General features: G+C 36.3%; 1 protein-coding gene across 3 annotated transcripts in view; it reads right to left on the bottom strand.

The window, feature by feature from the left end:
- The window catches only part of STRN3 (striatin 3), a 111,694-nt gene that overhangs the window by 28,644 nt on the left and 65,710 nt on the right, over positions 1 to 17,340 (bottom strand). For 2 of the 3 annotated variants that reach the window (XR_007910212.2, XM_008269473.4), the window contains exons 6-8: positions 16,846 to 16,975; positions 16,346 to 16,487; positions 10,895 to 11,005 (exon numbers count right to left, since the gene is read on the bottom strand). Coding sequence is in view for 2 of the 3 variants with exons in the window: in XM_008269473.4 (XP_008267695.2) it covers positions 10,895 to 11,005; positions 16,346 to 16,487; positions 16,846 to 16,975 (383 nt within the window). In the remaining variant the exon portion in view is untranslated. The remainder of the gene's footprint in view (positions 1 to 10,894; positions 11,006 to 16,345; positions 16,488 to 16,845; positions 16,976 to 17,340) is intronic. The other variant, XM_008269474.4, reaches the window with a different exon arrangement.

Below are 17,340 nucleotides of genomic sequence, written 5' to 3'. Positions count from 1 at the left end.
GGAGGATGGCCCAAGTGCGTGGGCCCTGCACCCCATGGGAGACCAGGAGAAGTATCTGGCTCCTGCCATCAGATCAGCGCGCCGGCCGCGGCAGCCATTGGAGGGTGAACCAACGGCAAAGGAAGACCTTTCTCTCTCTCTCTCATTGCCCACTCTGCCTGTCCAAAAAAAAAAAAAAAAAAAATTCCCTAAAGTAAAACAGAAAAACAGTGGAAGTAAGATCCAGAAAAAACAAAAAGACTTTTTCTTAACTTTTAATTTCTTTTGCTTTGGTCTCATTATTTAATGATTTTTACCATTCCTCAACTTTTCTTACAAATTAAGGTGAATGGATGAGGGGAAAGGTGGAATTACTTAAATTTAGTTGTAAGGAAAACGTGTCACCAGAGAAATCTTAGACAAGAATAAGATATATGTAGTAAAACATTTTTTAACAGGGGTATAAAACAAATTCCCTTAAATAGTAAAACCAGAAATATCAAGGCAAGTCAATCCACAAGGCAAATTATAAGATAACAAACTATTTTATATCTATCTCATATACAGCAATATTCTTTGATTGAAATTTAGATTTACTACCTAGAACTGTATCTAGACTTAAGGTTTACAGATTATTCAAGCATATCAATAGGTCCTCAGCTAAAATCAATTTTGGAAGAAATGCTAAAGCAAATTTTAGCTTAGACAAATTATAGAAAATTCATTAGGTAGCATATATTTGCTACCAAGTTGAAAAATAATGATGTTGCCTTCTAAAATGATTAAATGAGGCAACAGTAACCTATATTTAAGAACTAATATAAACGGCCGGCGCCGCGGCTCACTAGGCTAATCCTCCGCCTAGCGGCGCCGGCACACCGGGTTCTAGTCCCGGTCGGGGCGCCGGATTCTGTCCCGGTTGCCCTTCTTCCAGGCCAGCCCTCTGCTGTGGCCAGGGAGTGCAGTGGAGGATGGCCCAGGTGCTTGGGCCCTGCACCCCATGGGAGACCAGGAAAAGCACCTGGCTCCTGGCTCCTGCCATCGGATCAGCGCGGTGCGCCGGCCGCAGCGCGCCGGCCGCGGCGGCCATTGGAGGGTGAACCAACGGCAAAAGGAAGACCTTTCTCTCTGTCTCTCTCTCTCACTGTCCACTCTGCCTGTCAAAAATAAAAAAAAAATAAAATAAAAAAAATAAAAAAAAAAATAAGAACTAATATAAATGGAAAGTTCTAAGTAAGATGGCTGGTACTTAGTTGTCTTCTAAGTGATAGTTATTACTAGTTGCTAAATTTAAACAATATAACAAAATGAGTAGTTTTTTTTGTCATATGTACTACTTTTAAAAAAAGATTTATTTATTTATTTGAAAAGCAGAGGGAGGGAGGGAGGGAGGGAGGGAGGGAGGGAGGGAGGGAGGGAGGGATCCTCCATCTGCTGATTCACTCCCCAAATAGCTACAATGTCTGGAGCTCAGCTGTTCTGAAGCCAAAAGCCAGGAGCTTCTTCTGGGCCTCCTACATGGATGCAGGGTCCCAAGCACTTTGGCCATCTTCTCCTGCTGTCCCAGGCACATTAGCAGGGAGCTGGATGGAAAGTGGAGCAGCCAGGACCAGCACCCACTTGGGCTGTCGGCCCACAGGTGGCAGCTCTACTGGTTAAGCCACAGTGCCAGTCCCCATATGTACTATTTAAAGGTTATTTTTGTGAATTACTATTTTCCTGTTACTAGATCAGTAATCTAAAATAAGATTTAAGGAGGAGCGAGGGAGGAAGGGAATGTCATTATATTCTTATCATCACATCTATGAATTATTACTGGATCTGTTAAAAACTAATTAAAAATTAAAATATAAAAATAAATAAAGTTAGGTTTAAGAAAAGTACTTTGAATTGACCTGTGACAGAAACAACTCCACTTACCTTTAAAAACAAAAACAAAATATAAAGGAACCGAAGCCCAATTTTTCAAAATTCCTAAGACAATTACATATTAAGAACTTTTCTAATACCTTCTTAGCATATTATATAAAACATATTTATTATTTTAAATAGTAAACTTGCAATACTATGATGTGATTTTAAGTTAAGACTTTCTGCCATGTAAACTATGTAAGCTAAATTTTGTACCTTCCTCCTCTCATACCATCATGATCATTCAAGATGCTGACCCAGCTAGATTCCTGAATGGAGGTGGGACAGCTCATCATCTCCCAGATCAGCTATCATGTCACAGTTTTGACCTGTTGACCCTTGTATATTAATATCAGCCTACCTCACTTACTACTTGCCTTCAAAACCAATTTACTAGTAAACAAGCTATTAAGCTATTATAGTTATTACTATATCAGATAAAGATATTTCCAATTTCCATATACGTCCCAAATACACATTGTCAGTTAAAACATTCAAGATATTCACTATTTCTGTGGATATATGTATCTACTGTGTGTTTTACACACTAGTACATAGAGAGTTTAGAGAGAAGATGTATGAGGGCATGTGTATGAAACAGTGTGTACATAAATGAGAGAGAAATTCCTATTATTCAACCAAAGTCCTGTAAGATCAGAGACACAGACAGTATAAAAACAAAAGAAAATTTTAGTGGTAAAGTTAATGTTTACCAACAAAAATTTTAAAAATAGATTTTTCAACTAAATACGCTATAAGAAAACTAGAAATACAGATTACTTTTTATTATGAGGGTACAACAATTAACTTTCCCTGATGTTTCTATGGATATCTTCCTGCCTGTTAGCACAAATTTGGCATTAACAAAGCAACCCCAATCCTCTGAAAACGTTTCTTTCTTCACTTTCCCAAACGTGAAAAACTGAATTATCCACTAAACTAGCTGGGTTTCTCATTATGATATGAAAAGTCAACACTGTTATATACCATAAATTCAATTGATATGGGTAAGATTTAAGGAGGAGCGAGGGAGGAAGGGAATGTCATTATATTCTTATCATCGTATCTATGAATTTTTTACTGGATCTGTTAAAAACTAATTAAAAATTAAAATATAAAAATAAACAATAAAGTTAGGTTCTTAAGAAAAGTACTATGAACTGACCTGTGATAGAAACAACTCCACTTACCTTTAAAAACAAAAACAAAATATAAAGGAACCGAAGCCCAATTCACACCACAATATATAAAACTCAAAAGCTTCAGCATATTCTTGTAGCATATTCTTTAATTATGAACTTCAGAAATGGCAGAATCATTTATTTTGTAGCATGTATTTTGAATGAAGATTTAGTTTTAAAAAAATTGAAAAGACAAAATGCTTTATAATCAATATATGGTAAAAAAAAAAAAAAGAAGCATTTGGATCTCATATTCACTAACATCAATACTAACAGACAAATTAAACTGATGAATAATTTTTAAATTTGCTGTGGCTATCTGAATACTACTAACTCTATAGGAACCATCACTCATCTACCTATCCCTAACAGAACTCCAAGCAATGAGATGGTAAGACTTAATGGAAATAGTTGGAATCTAATATATTTATTAAATACTTAAGCAGCTCTATTTCTGGATATTAAGTAATATGTCATATAATCTGAATTTTATAAAATAATTAGGAAGGAACTCAGTGTTATCTGAGGATTTCCCATTGATAGTGGTAGGACTACCAACAAATTCCCTAATAAATGCAAAAACTGCCAACTGGAGTCTAGCCACCAGTTAAATTCAATGTGGAAAAAATTATTTTTTCTCATAAAGAAGCTTTTTTAAAAATTTTTCCCTCTTATATGACCATCACCACCATTGACTTAGTTCTGTTTTTATAAGTCTGCAACGAAATCTAAATAATTCCTCTTTGAATTATAAAATAAAAAGGGAAAAGCTATTGTTTTTTTTTTTTTAAAAGAATCCTCCTTTATTCTTCAGCATAATTTCTTAATCCTAATGCAGGCCTTTATTCAACAATTACTGCAATAGATTCCTCACTGTTTTTTCTATCTCTGAGCTCCATTTGCCTTCAAATTTGAGTATCACAATTAAACTAATTTTTCTAAAATTATACATTTATATCACCTCCTGCTCAAAAACCACAAGTGGTACCTCAATACTTTTTAGATAAACATGAACTAAACTCTAATACTTAGCCTTGCATGTGCTTTAACATCTGATTTTATTTTTTTTCTTTCTAATCTTTTGAAGTTTCATTGTACAAATTCCCTTAATTTTCTAGTCAAAGTAGTTTCCATATAGTACCAATGTTCACAGGAGTTATTTCTGCCATATTCTGACATACGTGCTATCACCTATTCCACAGACGGGTGGGAATATTTTACACACACACACACACACACACACACACACAATCTTCTACCGTGTATCTCAGCCTGTCCAAATTCTTTCCATTTCTCCAAATTAGTTTCATCTCCTAGTAAAGCATGTTGATCTTTCCTTGCTCATTCTTATTATGTATGGATATTCTATAAAATTTGAATTTATTAAACATTATCTTGTGAGTTCACCATATGTAGCTAATATCAAATGTAATAAAGACTTGAAAGAAAGTTTTGTTCTTACAAGTAATGTGAAGCATGACCCTCCTGTACACGTGGACAGGGAAATAGAAGAGGGAGGGAAAGTCAGAGACAATTCCAAACAATCTGTGTGCTGCCAGTGTCAAGTTTAAGAAAATATGGCTCTTCCTTACTTTAATTCAAATTTACCAAAAGGTGTCACTAAATGAAAACAGATTTCATAACCAGTAATCAGTCCTTGCTATACAGCATCTTCCAACTAGTAATTTAATGTATCTTCACTTTGTTTCCAAACTATTCAATATTCCAAATATAATAAATGCAATAAAACAATTTTACATAAAAATTAAGCGTAATTGAGAACATTATTAACAGTGTAACAAAATATTATACATAATATTAAATCAAACATTTAAAGGCATATTTGTAAAATGATGAAGCATTACTTAAATAAAAACTAGTTTTCAAGTATTGCTGGAATCTATAAAAGGAGAAATATTTGTATTAATTCTTATCCCAGGAAAAAATTTTTTTACTACCATGAATTATAAAACACAAACCCACCTCTTAACTCTGACTGCTAAATCCTATACAAATGCACAATTCTCTGAGGCAGACATCTGGCAAAATGCCTAAGATGTCCTGTGGAAAAGGGGCTGTTTAGCCACTTTCTGTGATCCTGGCATCCCATATGGATGTCAGTTCAAGTCCCAGCTGCTCCATTTCCGACCCAGCTCCCTGCTAATCCACTGGAAAGGCAGTGGAAATGGTCCAAGTGATTGGCCCCTGCCACTCATGTGAGAGACCTAGATGAAGCTCTAGCTGCTTGGGGAGTGAACCAGTGGATGGAACAGGTTTCTCTAACTGCCTTTCTTCTTCTTCTTCTTCTTTTTTTTTTTTAAGATTTATTTTATTTATTTGAAAAACACAGTTACAGAGAGGTAGAGACAGAGAGAGAGGTCTTCCATCCATTGGTTCACTCCCCAGATGGCCGCAACAGCCAGAGCTGCCCTGGTCTGAAGCCAGGAGCCAGGAGCCAGGAGCCAGGAGCTTCTGCCAGGTCTCCTGCACAGGTGCAGAGGCCCAAGGACTTGGGCCATCTTCTACTGCTTTCCCAGGCCATAGCAGAGAGCTGGATCAGAAGAAGAGCAGTCGGGACTCAAACCGCCTTTCAAATAAATAAATACATCTTTAAAAAAAGAGAGAGAGAGAGAGACAGAAATGATGGTCTGTGGCAGGTCCATGCCTGGATTTGAGCACCAGGCTGTGCTTCCAATTCTCATGCCAGCTCCAGGGCCACACTCATCCTTAGAAGCAGCAGGTGATGGCTAAAGTACTTGAGTCCCTGCCACCACGTGGGAGACCTGTACTGAATTCTGGGCTCCTGGCTTCTGCCTGGACCAGTGTTGTATGTTGCAGGTATTTGGATAGTGAATCAGGGGATAAAAGCTCTCTTATTCTCTGCCACTCTCTTTCTCCATCTTTCTCCCTTTCAAGTAAATAAATAAAAATTTAAAGAGAGCACAAGAGGCCTGAGTTGTGGCATGGCAAGTGAAGCCGTCCCTGCGACACTGTCATGCCATACTGGGGCACTGCTTTAAGTCCTGGCTGCTCTGTTTTTGACCCAGCTCCCTATTAATATGTCTGAGAAAGCAGTAGAAGATGGCCCAACTATACTTGGGACTCTGCCTTTCATGTGGGAGACCTGGCAGAAGCTCCTGGCTCCTGGCTTCGGCCTGGTCCTGCTCCTGCTGTTGCAGCCATTTGAGGAGTGACCCAGAGGATGGATGATTTCCTTCGGTGCTTTTCCAATAAATAAATCAATCTTTAAAATAAAATTAAAAAGAAAACAAAAGCACAATCTTCTGAGCAGACTGAGCACAATGAAAACACACTAATTATGCCATAATTAAGCCAAACTGTAGATACACTAATCTAACATTGTTTTTAAATTTGCACTAATAATTACACACTCATGACATGAAATATCTCACTGTACAATTCCAAGTAAAGAGGTATTTTTACTGGATCTACTATCTTCTCTTGAAGATGCTCTCCTCTTGCTGACTAACCTCATATTCTGAAGCAAAGCCAGCTGTTAGCAGGCAATCTGGAAAAAAATAAGCTTATTTTTGGAGGCAGATTTACTTAAATCTGCTAAATCTGATCTGTTTTCTGAATACAATTATGATTAAAATAAAACTTTCACATGGCAACTACTGCCTTAATATGACATTATAATATTAAAGATAACTTTAGCTACAAAGTGACTCTGTGGTTTTGAAAATGTATTCTGCTCCGGGCCAGCGCTGTGGCGCAGTAGGCTAAACCTCCACCTATGGTGCTGGCAGCCCATATGGACGCTAGTTCTAGTCCTGGCTGCTCCACTTGGCCTGGGAAAGCAGTAGGAGATGACCCAGGTCCTTGGGCCCCTGCACCCATGTTGGAGACCTGGAAGAAACTATTTCCTGGCTCCAGATTGTCCCAGCTCTGGCCACTGCGGCCATGAGGGGAGTGAATCAGCGGACGGAAGACCTTTTCCTCTGTCTCTCCCTCTCACTGTCTGTAACTCTCTCAGATAAATAAATTAAAAAAAAAAATAGTGTCCTGATCAAAAGACCATCAATGTAATATTTTCTGATCCTAGGCAAAATGCCTAATCAGGGAGGCTGAGTTGAAGAATGGAATGGTCTGTTTTTAAAATGTAAAAATAAAGCTAGAAGCATAAAGTAGTTGTATCTCTTAGTTTGAAAATAGTATTCCTTTCCTGTAAGATAATTTTTTATCTTTGGTATGATGCAAGAGAGTGAATACACTGTGAGTTTTGAGGGGCTCTTCAAATTTATATCAGAAAAGGTTGAGGACCTTGCATCTAAAATGCCCGGAATCAGAAGATTTGGAGGTTTTCCAGTTTGGGAACATCTGCCTAAGTTCTACTGGTTAAGTATTCCCAATTTGTAAATCCAAAAAGTAGGAAATACTCTGAAATCCACATTTTTTGAGCATTTCAGATTTTTGGATTAAGAATGCTCAATCTGTCATTTGGGAAGTGAACCAGCAGATGGAAGATATCTCTCTAACTTCGCCTTTTAAATGACATTTAAAAGAATCTTTTAAAATTTTTTCTTAAGATACACAGAAAATGAAAAATTAACTACGTATAGGCTTTTTGGCAACAAAAAAAACTCAGCTTTTTTTTTTTTTTAAGAGATCTATTCATTTACATGAAGGTCGAGTTACAGAGAGAGACAGTGAGGCAGAGAGAGAGGTCTTCCATCTGCTGGTTCACTCCCAAGAGGGTTGCAATGCCTGGAGCTGCACCAATCTGAAGCCAGGAGCCAGGAGCCTCCCAGGGGCCTTCCACGCAGGTGCAGGGGCCCAAGGATTTGGGCAGCCCTCCATTGCTTTCCCAGGCCACAGCAGAGAGCCAGATCTGAAGTGGAGCAGCCAGGACTCAAACTGGTGCCCATATGGAATGCTAACACTGCAGGCAGCAGCTCTACCTGCTAAGGCACAGTGCTAGCCCCAAAACCCAGCTTTTCATTTCATTTTTCCAAAAACTTTTTGGAAGTTCCCTGGATTGAAAAGATATACTTGGCCGGTGCCGTGGCTCAATAGACTAATCCTCTACCTAGCGGCGCCGGCACACCGGGTTCTAGTCCTGGTCAGGGCGCTGGATTCTGTCCCGGTTGCCCCTCTTCCAGGCCAGCTCTCTGCTGTGGCCCGGGAAGGCAGTGGAGGATGGCCCAAGAGCTTGGGCCCTGCACCCATGGGAGACCAGGTGAAGCACCTGGCTCCTGCCTTCGGATCAGCGCGGTGCGCCAGCCATGGTGGCCACTGGAGGGTGAACCAATGGCAAAAGGAAGACCTTTGTCTCTGTCTGTCTCTCTCTCACTGTCCACTCTGCCTGTCAAAAAAAAAAAAAAAAAAAAAGATATACTTTATCTACTAAGGCATCTGAAAATCAAGATCATGAAAGTGAAGAGGTCTGAAACAATCTGTCTACACTCAAGCAAGGTTGTCACTTTGAAGTCATTTTCTCTAGCCTCAAGTGAGAAAAAGGATGGAATGGAGTGAAGAAGCTAGAACTGACTTTAGCTTGGAACTTGATTTTTCGAAGCCTTTCCACTTATGAGTCAAATCTTAGATGAAGTATGCAAAATCAAAAAGTTGACATTCTTGCCACTTTTTGGGGACCCCAAAAACATGTAAGATTGGATTCCATCTGTGATTACATATGGTAAAGTTGCAAGTAATTTTTATCATATAAGAAGCGGATGAGGAAATCCACAGAAACTTAGTGTTATGACCTAGCTGACATGGATTTACTCTTTTTCATCACAAGTAGGTTAAGTTTTCAAGGGTTTCTTTGAAGCTTTAAAATGATTACTACACAATAGATGGTAATTTCTTAGCTAATTTTCCTATTTTGATTATCTGCACTAGGACAGAAAAATAATCAGTTTCATTATGTTACATTATTTAGATTTTTTTGCTATTCTCTCAAACTTGGCTTAAAAGGTTTCGTAGGTATACGGGGGGAAGGGAGTGAGTAAACAATGTGAAAGTGAAATCAAAGAAAATGATTTTAAATTTTTTATGTAAAAATGGAAAAAATAATGTCAATTTGATGTATTCATCATCTAGCTTCTAAATAATTATTTATATCTTCTTTCTAAACCTCAAAAAGTATAGCTATAGTCTACCAGGAAAAAACAAGATAATGAGAAGCTACATTATCTAACAGTTTCTAAAGAAATCTCCAACAGGTTAAATCAGTTTACATATAACATATAAAATAAGTAAACCAGCATTACAACAAACTACTAAATTTCCTAGAAAGAAAAGGCCTAAATCCTGAAATCCTAGTATCATTTTGTTTTTACTAAAATTGTCAATCATGCAAAAGTATTACATGCATTTTAAGTGATGTTAGAATTAAACACAGCCCCAGCCCAGCACTAAATGTTGTTAAATATAATAAGCAGTTCACTATACAGTGTGCTTAAAAATAATTTGTCCTTTTATTCACATGCAATAACACACCTAGCATAAAAGAAAATTATGTTAACAGGTCAAATCTCCAAAACTCCATTTAACTCCTATATTAAAAGAAACCACTCAAAAATGCTTTACTGAGAGAAACACAAACCCTTTTAGATTACACCCACCATTTTTAAAAACTAATATACTGGGGACTGCATTGTGGTGTATCGGGTTAAGCCACCACCTGCAGCCTCTCATATGGGCGCCAGTTCAAGTCCTGACTGTACTTCGGATCCTGCTCCCTAGTAATGCACCTGGGGAAGCAGCAGAAGATGACCTAAGTGCTTTGACCCCAGCACTAATGTGGTAGACCTGGAAGAAACTCCTGCTTCCTGGCTTCAGTCTGGCCCAGCCCTACCCACTGTGGCCATATGGGGAGTGAACCAGCAGATCAAGGATCTTTGTCTCTTTGTCTCTCCCTCTGCCTCTCTGTAACTCTACCTTTCAAATAAATAAAAATAAATAATCTTAAAAAAAGAAAAGCTAAAAGATTTATCACCAAAGGAATATGAAAGAATAAATAGACAGGTTTTGCCTCGGTCACAAAGTACAGTCACACTAGCAGGAGTTAACAGCCACTTCAAAATAGTTCCTGAAAAACAAGTTTCAAGTCTCCATTTCATACTCACAGGTCTGAGGGATGTTTTCCATGTGGGTGTTGTGAAGTTTGATTCACAAAACAGAAATTAATTACTTCTTTGGGTGAAGTGCTACAGCTGTATTTATACTTTTATAGTATACTGGTCAAGATATAACATAGTGAAAAACTTACTCAGGCACCAAAAGACAGCCAGCTATTGATCAAACAAACCCTACTACCGTCACTAGCCTCCTCCCTGGCCCTCTTCCCCCAGAGTAACCAAGAAAAAAATACTACCCAGGATAATTTTGATATATATATTTTTTTTTTGGTGCTGCTTTGTTTGTTGTTGGATTAATACTAGAAAGAAGAAACTGTGCAAAAGACTCTCCTATTCAGTATACTTAAGGATTCCCAAACTAAGAAATATAATCAGGACATTAACTATAATTTTATTAATCTATCAAAAATAGAGAAATTCATACAAATTTCTATTTACTTTTTATTCTAAGATCATATTCTTTATATTTTGGTAAACTTCTTAAAGCTTAAAAAAGCCCTCAAAATTATTTAATTCACTCTTGCCTACATATTTAAATTGATTTTTACTTGATCAATAGCATCAGAAGTCATATTCAAATACGTTTCAAATACAAAAGACAGTTTAGTTAGTTGCCCCCTTTATGAAACAAAAAATAAAATTAGACAAAAACACAAAATTGAAGATTTTTCTCATTATCAGTATACAGAAATTATAAGAGTCAGAATCTGCACTTACTCTTCACCCCTTTCTTCCCCTTTCGTTCCTTCTTGTACTGTTCCTTCAGTTTACTTATTAGTCCCTGGTCTACATCCCAAACCTCAGCAGTTGGGGAGAGGTCATCTTTATCTACATGCAGCATATTATTAAAAGAAAAATAATCAGCAATTGGCAATGCAAGCTGTTGGCAGTAAACTTAATAGCTTTACATAATCACAATAAAAATATTCTAACAGCATATATAAAAATACTTTAAAGGTGCAGTCTCAGTTTTGGTATTCACAACTCAAATTCTAAATGCCCATGTTAAAAGTTTCTAAACATTTAACACAATGACAGTTAAATGGTGCTCCATTTTGATGAATCACAAATTTCAAGGTTATTAGTCTTTCAATGGACCAACATTAGAAATCTAATATAAAAATAAATAACTGCATCTTTATAAAAATGTTAATAAAAGATTATTCAGCCAGCATCATAAAAGCAAATGAATGAATTACATGCGAGCTACTCATATAAGTGCAAGCTGGAAATGTCAGTGCTGTTTCATTGATGAAAATATGCATGCACCTTCTGTCACATTTTGCATGCACAGATAACTGTACTAAGGGAGAGGCATTCTAGTCCAATATAACACATACATATAGTTCGAAAGTACATCTCACACAAGGCATTCAGAGAATCCCACTTCTGCCCCAACAATATTTCAACATCTCATTACCTTCTTCCATTGGTCTATAACTAAGATTAGCAAAAACAAACAAACAAAAACAAAACTCAAATTCCACTTGAGAATTTTTTGAGGTTTTTTTTTGGGGGGGGGGGGAGTAAAATACAGCAGCATCAAGCACAGAGAAGTGAAAATATACACTGCCAGACATGTGCTGCAAATGACACTTCAGCAGTTTTAGTTGAATAGTAACTCTATATTTTATCAAGTGCCTAGAAAAAAGTTCATCCTTAGTAAACTATGGGGGAAAAACAGCATTAAATAGAGGTAGTATAAAAATAATTAAGCCATTTAAAATTATTCTAACTACTGAGGGTTCTTCCTTCCTTCATTTAGTTTTAAAACAGCCGTATTGTTGGAGGTTTAATGCTGGTACAGATGTAAAACTTGAAGTTTAAATAACTTATTAAATAAAAATCACACCAAAACATATAGCCCATGTCAATCAGTTAAAACTGAAAAAATGGTGAGTTATTAATAGAGACACACTTGTTCAACTTTGGATAACTCAGTATATTCTGGTTCATAAGTACTATAAATTTCCTGATTTAAACTATAAAATAAACATTTTAAAAGGACCTTTCATCCTTATAAATTGCTATATGTAATAAAAACATCCTATTTAAACGGCACAAAGAAATTCAATATTCACTGTAATGTATCTCGAGTCTTTCCTACTGCAATTGTCATCACTTTTTTCCTGATGGGTATGCCTATGATCACAGGTGGTCAATATGTGAACATTTATACCCAAAGTTTTAAGTTAAATGGCTAACTCAAATTACTGAAAGTAGGCTACCCAAGACTAAAATTTTCATGTAACATTATCTGTTAAAGCTTCAAAATTATAATTAATGTTTCTAATAGAGTTGAAACACTGATTTAAAGAGAAAATTCACTTTTCATGTACTATAATCATGAAATATCCTAAAAATGGTTCTCTATCAGGAATTCTGTGAATTTATTGAACATACCAAGAAAAATGTGATCCAAAAAATTAATAATTTGCATTCATCTTAATGAAATTAACAAGTCTTATTTCCAAATACTCAAAAAAAACAAACACATTTTGAGTAAATACTATTTAAACTTTGCAGACACCCCCCCTAATCAAAAAAAAAAAAAAAATCAGGTAATACAAACTATACACAGGAAATTAGAGAAAATTTGATTATAACCAGTTTTTAAAAGGCCTTTGAAGAGAGAATAATGCTGTGAATAGTAACAACTAAAGCAGCAAAAGAGAGTGGAGTGAAAAGGTAAAGGGGATGAAGAAAGGATAAGCACAAGGAAAAAAAACACAGTCATTACTTGCAAGATAACCTCAAATCTAGAAAACAAAGGTAAACTTAGGCAGTGCATAGAATAGGTTGGTGAATGCATTATGTGCAAAAACAACATCCTGAAACTTGCCTGGTAAGTAACAGTTGATTTGATATTGCTTATAAGAAATAGATAAGAGCAAAAAGGAAGAGGCAGCATAATCTTCTACATATTATCCTGTTTTTAAAAAATCTAGGGGGAAAAATACCAAGAAATGAGGTTGAATCAATTAAGGGAACTTTTTTGTCTAAAAGAAAGCAAACATGCACAAAAATGTTGACCCCTAACAACTCAAAACCACAAAACTATAGAATTTATTAAGGTGATTCTGACTGCCAAAGCAGAAGAATTATACAAACCTGTGAACTACAGCATCAGTCTGTAACTAACTTTAAGTAAATATTCAACACTATCCTCTATATTTAAATATAAACATTTCAGTTACCAATGGTATCTTATACTCCCATAAATTTCCAAAGATGAACTCCAAAGGGTAGGTGAAAAAAAGTGAGCATCTTAAAAAGGTCAAGTCTCCATGAGAAAATCATGAGAATCAGAAATACCAATATTATATAAACACTAAAAGTTACTAAAATTAAACTCAAACTACCTAATGTGGAGAACAGAGAAAAAAGGATTTAAAAATTCTCTAAAAAGCAGTGTTTCCATAAGATAAAAAGACTTAAAATCAGAAATAACTTAGCAGATTACTAGTTTAGGGAAAAAAAAATAAAAGATTATCTAATGTGAGAAAAGTACTGGAGGTGTATGTTTCACGAAGACCAGACTTCATTTTTTTGTTTTAAATTCTGTTCTTTACTCAGCAATTTAAATCTGAAAACTACCATATTTCCATTCATAAATATATTCAAATTTTCAGTAAATACATAAATATAAAGCAGTGTTTTAGACGTACCCTTTTTGTTTTGGGAAAAAAAATGGTATGACACGTAAGAGTAGAAATGATGAGCTTTAGGAAATGCATAGATATACTGACAGTTTTCATTTCTTACAGTAAGAAACTACTTCAACAATTTTGTACTTAAAAATGTTCTTTTCTTTCTCAATAAATTAAAGTGCTTTAAAGCTAATGTTTTGTTTCATTCTCCTATGGAAACAAGAAGCTTTTGTCAGTTACTTCCATTTACTAGTCACTCTCAACTACTGACAATAATTAAATGAAGTATTGACAGTTGTCTTTCACTAATTAAGTCTTACTTTAAAACAGTCAAAAGTCTATCCATTGTACATAATGTGGTACATTTTTATTAGAAAAATAATGCCATTTCTTACTAACTAAATTCCTGGAATTTTTTATCCTTTGACTAAAATTTCTAGCAAGCCGAAGCTGAGAAAATAAGCATGTGTCAATATGCAATAAATTTTGATCATTTTTCAAATGAAATAATCTCAATGTGCATGAACAGAACTTGGTTAAATAAAATCATAGCATAACTTGACAGAATGTTATTTAATTATTAAAAATTAGGCTGTAGGGGCCAGCACTGTGGTACCAGGGGTTAAGCAAGGGCCTACAAGCATCCCATATGGGCACCAATTAGCATTCTGGCTGCTCCACTTCTGATCCTAATGCACCAGGGAAAAGCAGCAGAGGATGGCCCAAGTGCTTGGGCCCCTGTACCCACGTGGGAGACCCAGAAGAAGCTCCTGGCTTTGGCCTGGCCCAGCAGTGGCCATTGTGGCCATTTGGAGAGTGAACCAGTGGATGGAAGACCTCTCTCTCTGTCTCTCCTTTGCTCTCTCTATAACTTTGCCTTTGAAATACATAAATTAATTTAAAAAAAGATGTTATAGAGGTGGGCAATTAGTTTAGCAGAGAAGACAGAAGTCAATATGCCCATGTCTCACATTAGAGTGCCTGAGTTCATCTCCCAGCACTGACTCCTGACTATAGCTTCCCGCTAACAGAGACCCTGGGAAACAGCAATGGTTCAAGTAGTTGAGTTGCTGCCACCCAAGTGGGAGACCTGGACTGAGTTCTCAGCTCCCAGTTCTGCACCTTCCCTCTAACCCTGCTGCTTTGAGAACTGAACCAGTGAACCAGTGACAGGAGCTTTCTCTGCCTATCAAATGAATAAATGTTATTTTTTAATGTTATAAGAACTATATATTATTAAGTTAGCCACCATATATTAAGTGAAAAGTATGGATTATACAAGTCAAAATATAATAAAATCCTTTATTAGTTAAATATCCATATACTTATATATAAATGTTAGTCACAGTTTTCTCTATATAGAAGCATTACAGGTGATTTTTAATTTTATGCTTCATATGGGTTTCCTGTCACCATAAAGTAGTTTTCAAAAAATCTAGTGATAACTCATCTTGTTGAAATAAATTAAACTTTTGATGTATTATAAAGTTCTGTAGGTGCCAGCCCTGTGGCACAGAGGGTTAAAGCTCTGGCCTGAAGCACCGGCATCCCATACAGGCGCCAGTTCTAGTCCTGGCTGCTCCTCTTCCGATCTGCTATGGCTTGGGAAAGCAGTGAAAGATGGCCCAAGTCTTGGGCCCTGCATCCACGTGGGAACCCAGAAGAAGCTCCTGGCTCCTGATTTTGGATCGGCTCTGCTGCGGCCGTTGCAGCCATTTGGGGAGTGATCCATCGAATGGAAGACCTCTCTCTCTGTCTCTACCTCACTCTGTAACTCTGTCTTTCAAATAAATATTAAAAAAAAAAGTTCTGTAAACACACTTTGAGTTCTACACACTTGTTAACATGTTAATATTAATCAATGATTGAATGAACATACTGAATTGGAAAAACATACTGGACATCAGCTATTACCTGAGAACATTTCTTATACTTTACTTTATACTGGGGTTTTTAGCCCTGTACAGAAAGAATTGTTTTCTCTTTTAGTAACAGCTGGATTACTATTCGTGTCATGTAAATTTTCAAAGTTTAGACCTAACATTTGCACACTGAATACTGTATGCAATAAAATTTAATATCTTCATTAAATTTTGTTCAATACAAAGCTATTCAGGATTAGTAGCTTTATTTTCAACGAGTAATAAAGTAACATAAGATGGGCAAGCTGAGCCTTAAGTCTTCTTAATATCTAGATTACCAAATTAAATAATGGGAAGGTTTGAAACTGAATACATACATACTTAAAAAAAAAAAAAACTTAAAGGTAAAGGAATTGGTTTGCTAAACCAACCAAGTATTCCAATTAAATCAAGATGAACTTCAAAAAGAAAACCAACAAAAAGCCATATATAAATGTTTAGCTACCAAATATACATAAACTGGTGAAAAATACCCTTATTCAATCACCTCCCTTTGCCACCATACATTCAGATACACACATTCCACATAAAATATTTAATAACCTGTTGTTCAGGACTCTATTTATTCCCACCCCCATATTTCTGTATCACCTTACCCCATTCTGTGCCATCCCCTGAACTCCGTGCTTCTCCAGCTCCCTCTCCATCTTCAGCAGTGACTAAAAAATCAAATTCTTTCAGTGCTTCCTCAGTATCAGGATCATCAGTTAAGTCAGCAGCTAAACCTTCATTACCTATCTGTAAAGGAAACACAAACCAATAATTATTTTTACCTTAAATTTTAAAGGGGACTCAATATTTTCACATAATTCCACTTTCACATTCATTTTTAAATTATCTGGATCCAAAATATTAGTTTTTTTATGTAATTCATAAATCCTAATTATGTTTCAGGTAAATGAACAATACTATCCATGCCAAGATCCTTTGTAAACTGTGCTACAAGTAATGTGGTACTAAAAATAGTTGAAGTGCTAACCACAAAGAACAGTTAACTTCTTTAATTACAGAAGATTCAGCTATTCCCTATTAAAGAACCATGTATTATTCAAATACATGTGAGTACACAGCTAATAACATAAAATCAACTTCGTACTTTGTGTTTATTCATCCGATGTTTGTCTTTTCCTTCTGGGATGCCTTCAATCATGTCATTTTCCTCTTCCTCATCACTGTCATCAGCATTTTCTAAGAAATTGAATGTCTCAAGAACATCACCAGAAGACCTGGAGGAAAGGAAAAAAATGAATCAAACTATTCCACTTGTTGATTCTAATATTTCTTTCTGGTTCCTATATTTAAATTGAAGTACATGAAGGTAGTCAAAGGAATTTTAATGACAACCTACTTTAATAATGTATTATAAAAAAAATTAGGGGCCAGAGCTGTGGCATAGCAGGTTAATGCTCTGGTCTACAATGCCGGCATTTAATGTGGGCATCAGTCAAGTCATGGCTGTTTCCACTTCCGATCCAGCTCTCTGCTATGGCCTGGGAAAGGAGGAGAAGATGGCCCAAGTGTTTGGGCCCCTGCATCAGCAAGGGAGACCTGGGAGAAGCTCCCGGCTCCTGGCTTTGGATCAACCTAGCTC

Source organism: Oryctolagus cuniculus, chromosome 12 (assembly GCF_964237555.1).
Source record: "Oryctolagus cuniculus chromosome 12, mOryCun1.1, whole genome shotgun sequence".
NCBI lineage: Eukaryota > Metazoa > Chordata > Mammalia > Lagomorpha > Leporidae > Oryctolagus > Oryctolagus cuniculus.
Note: the sequence above shows the minus strand (reverse complement) of the source record. Positions and strands in the feature narration are given on the sequence as shown.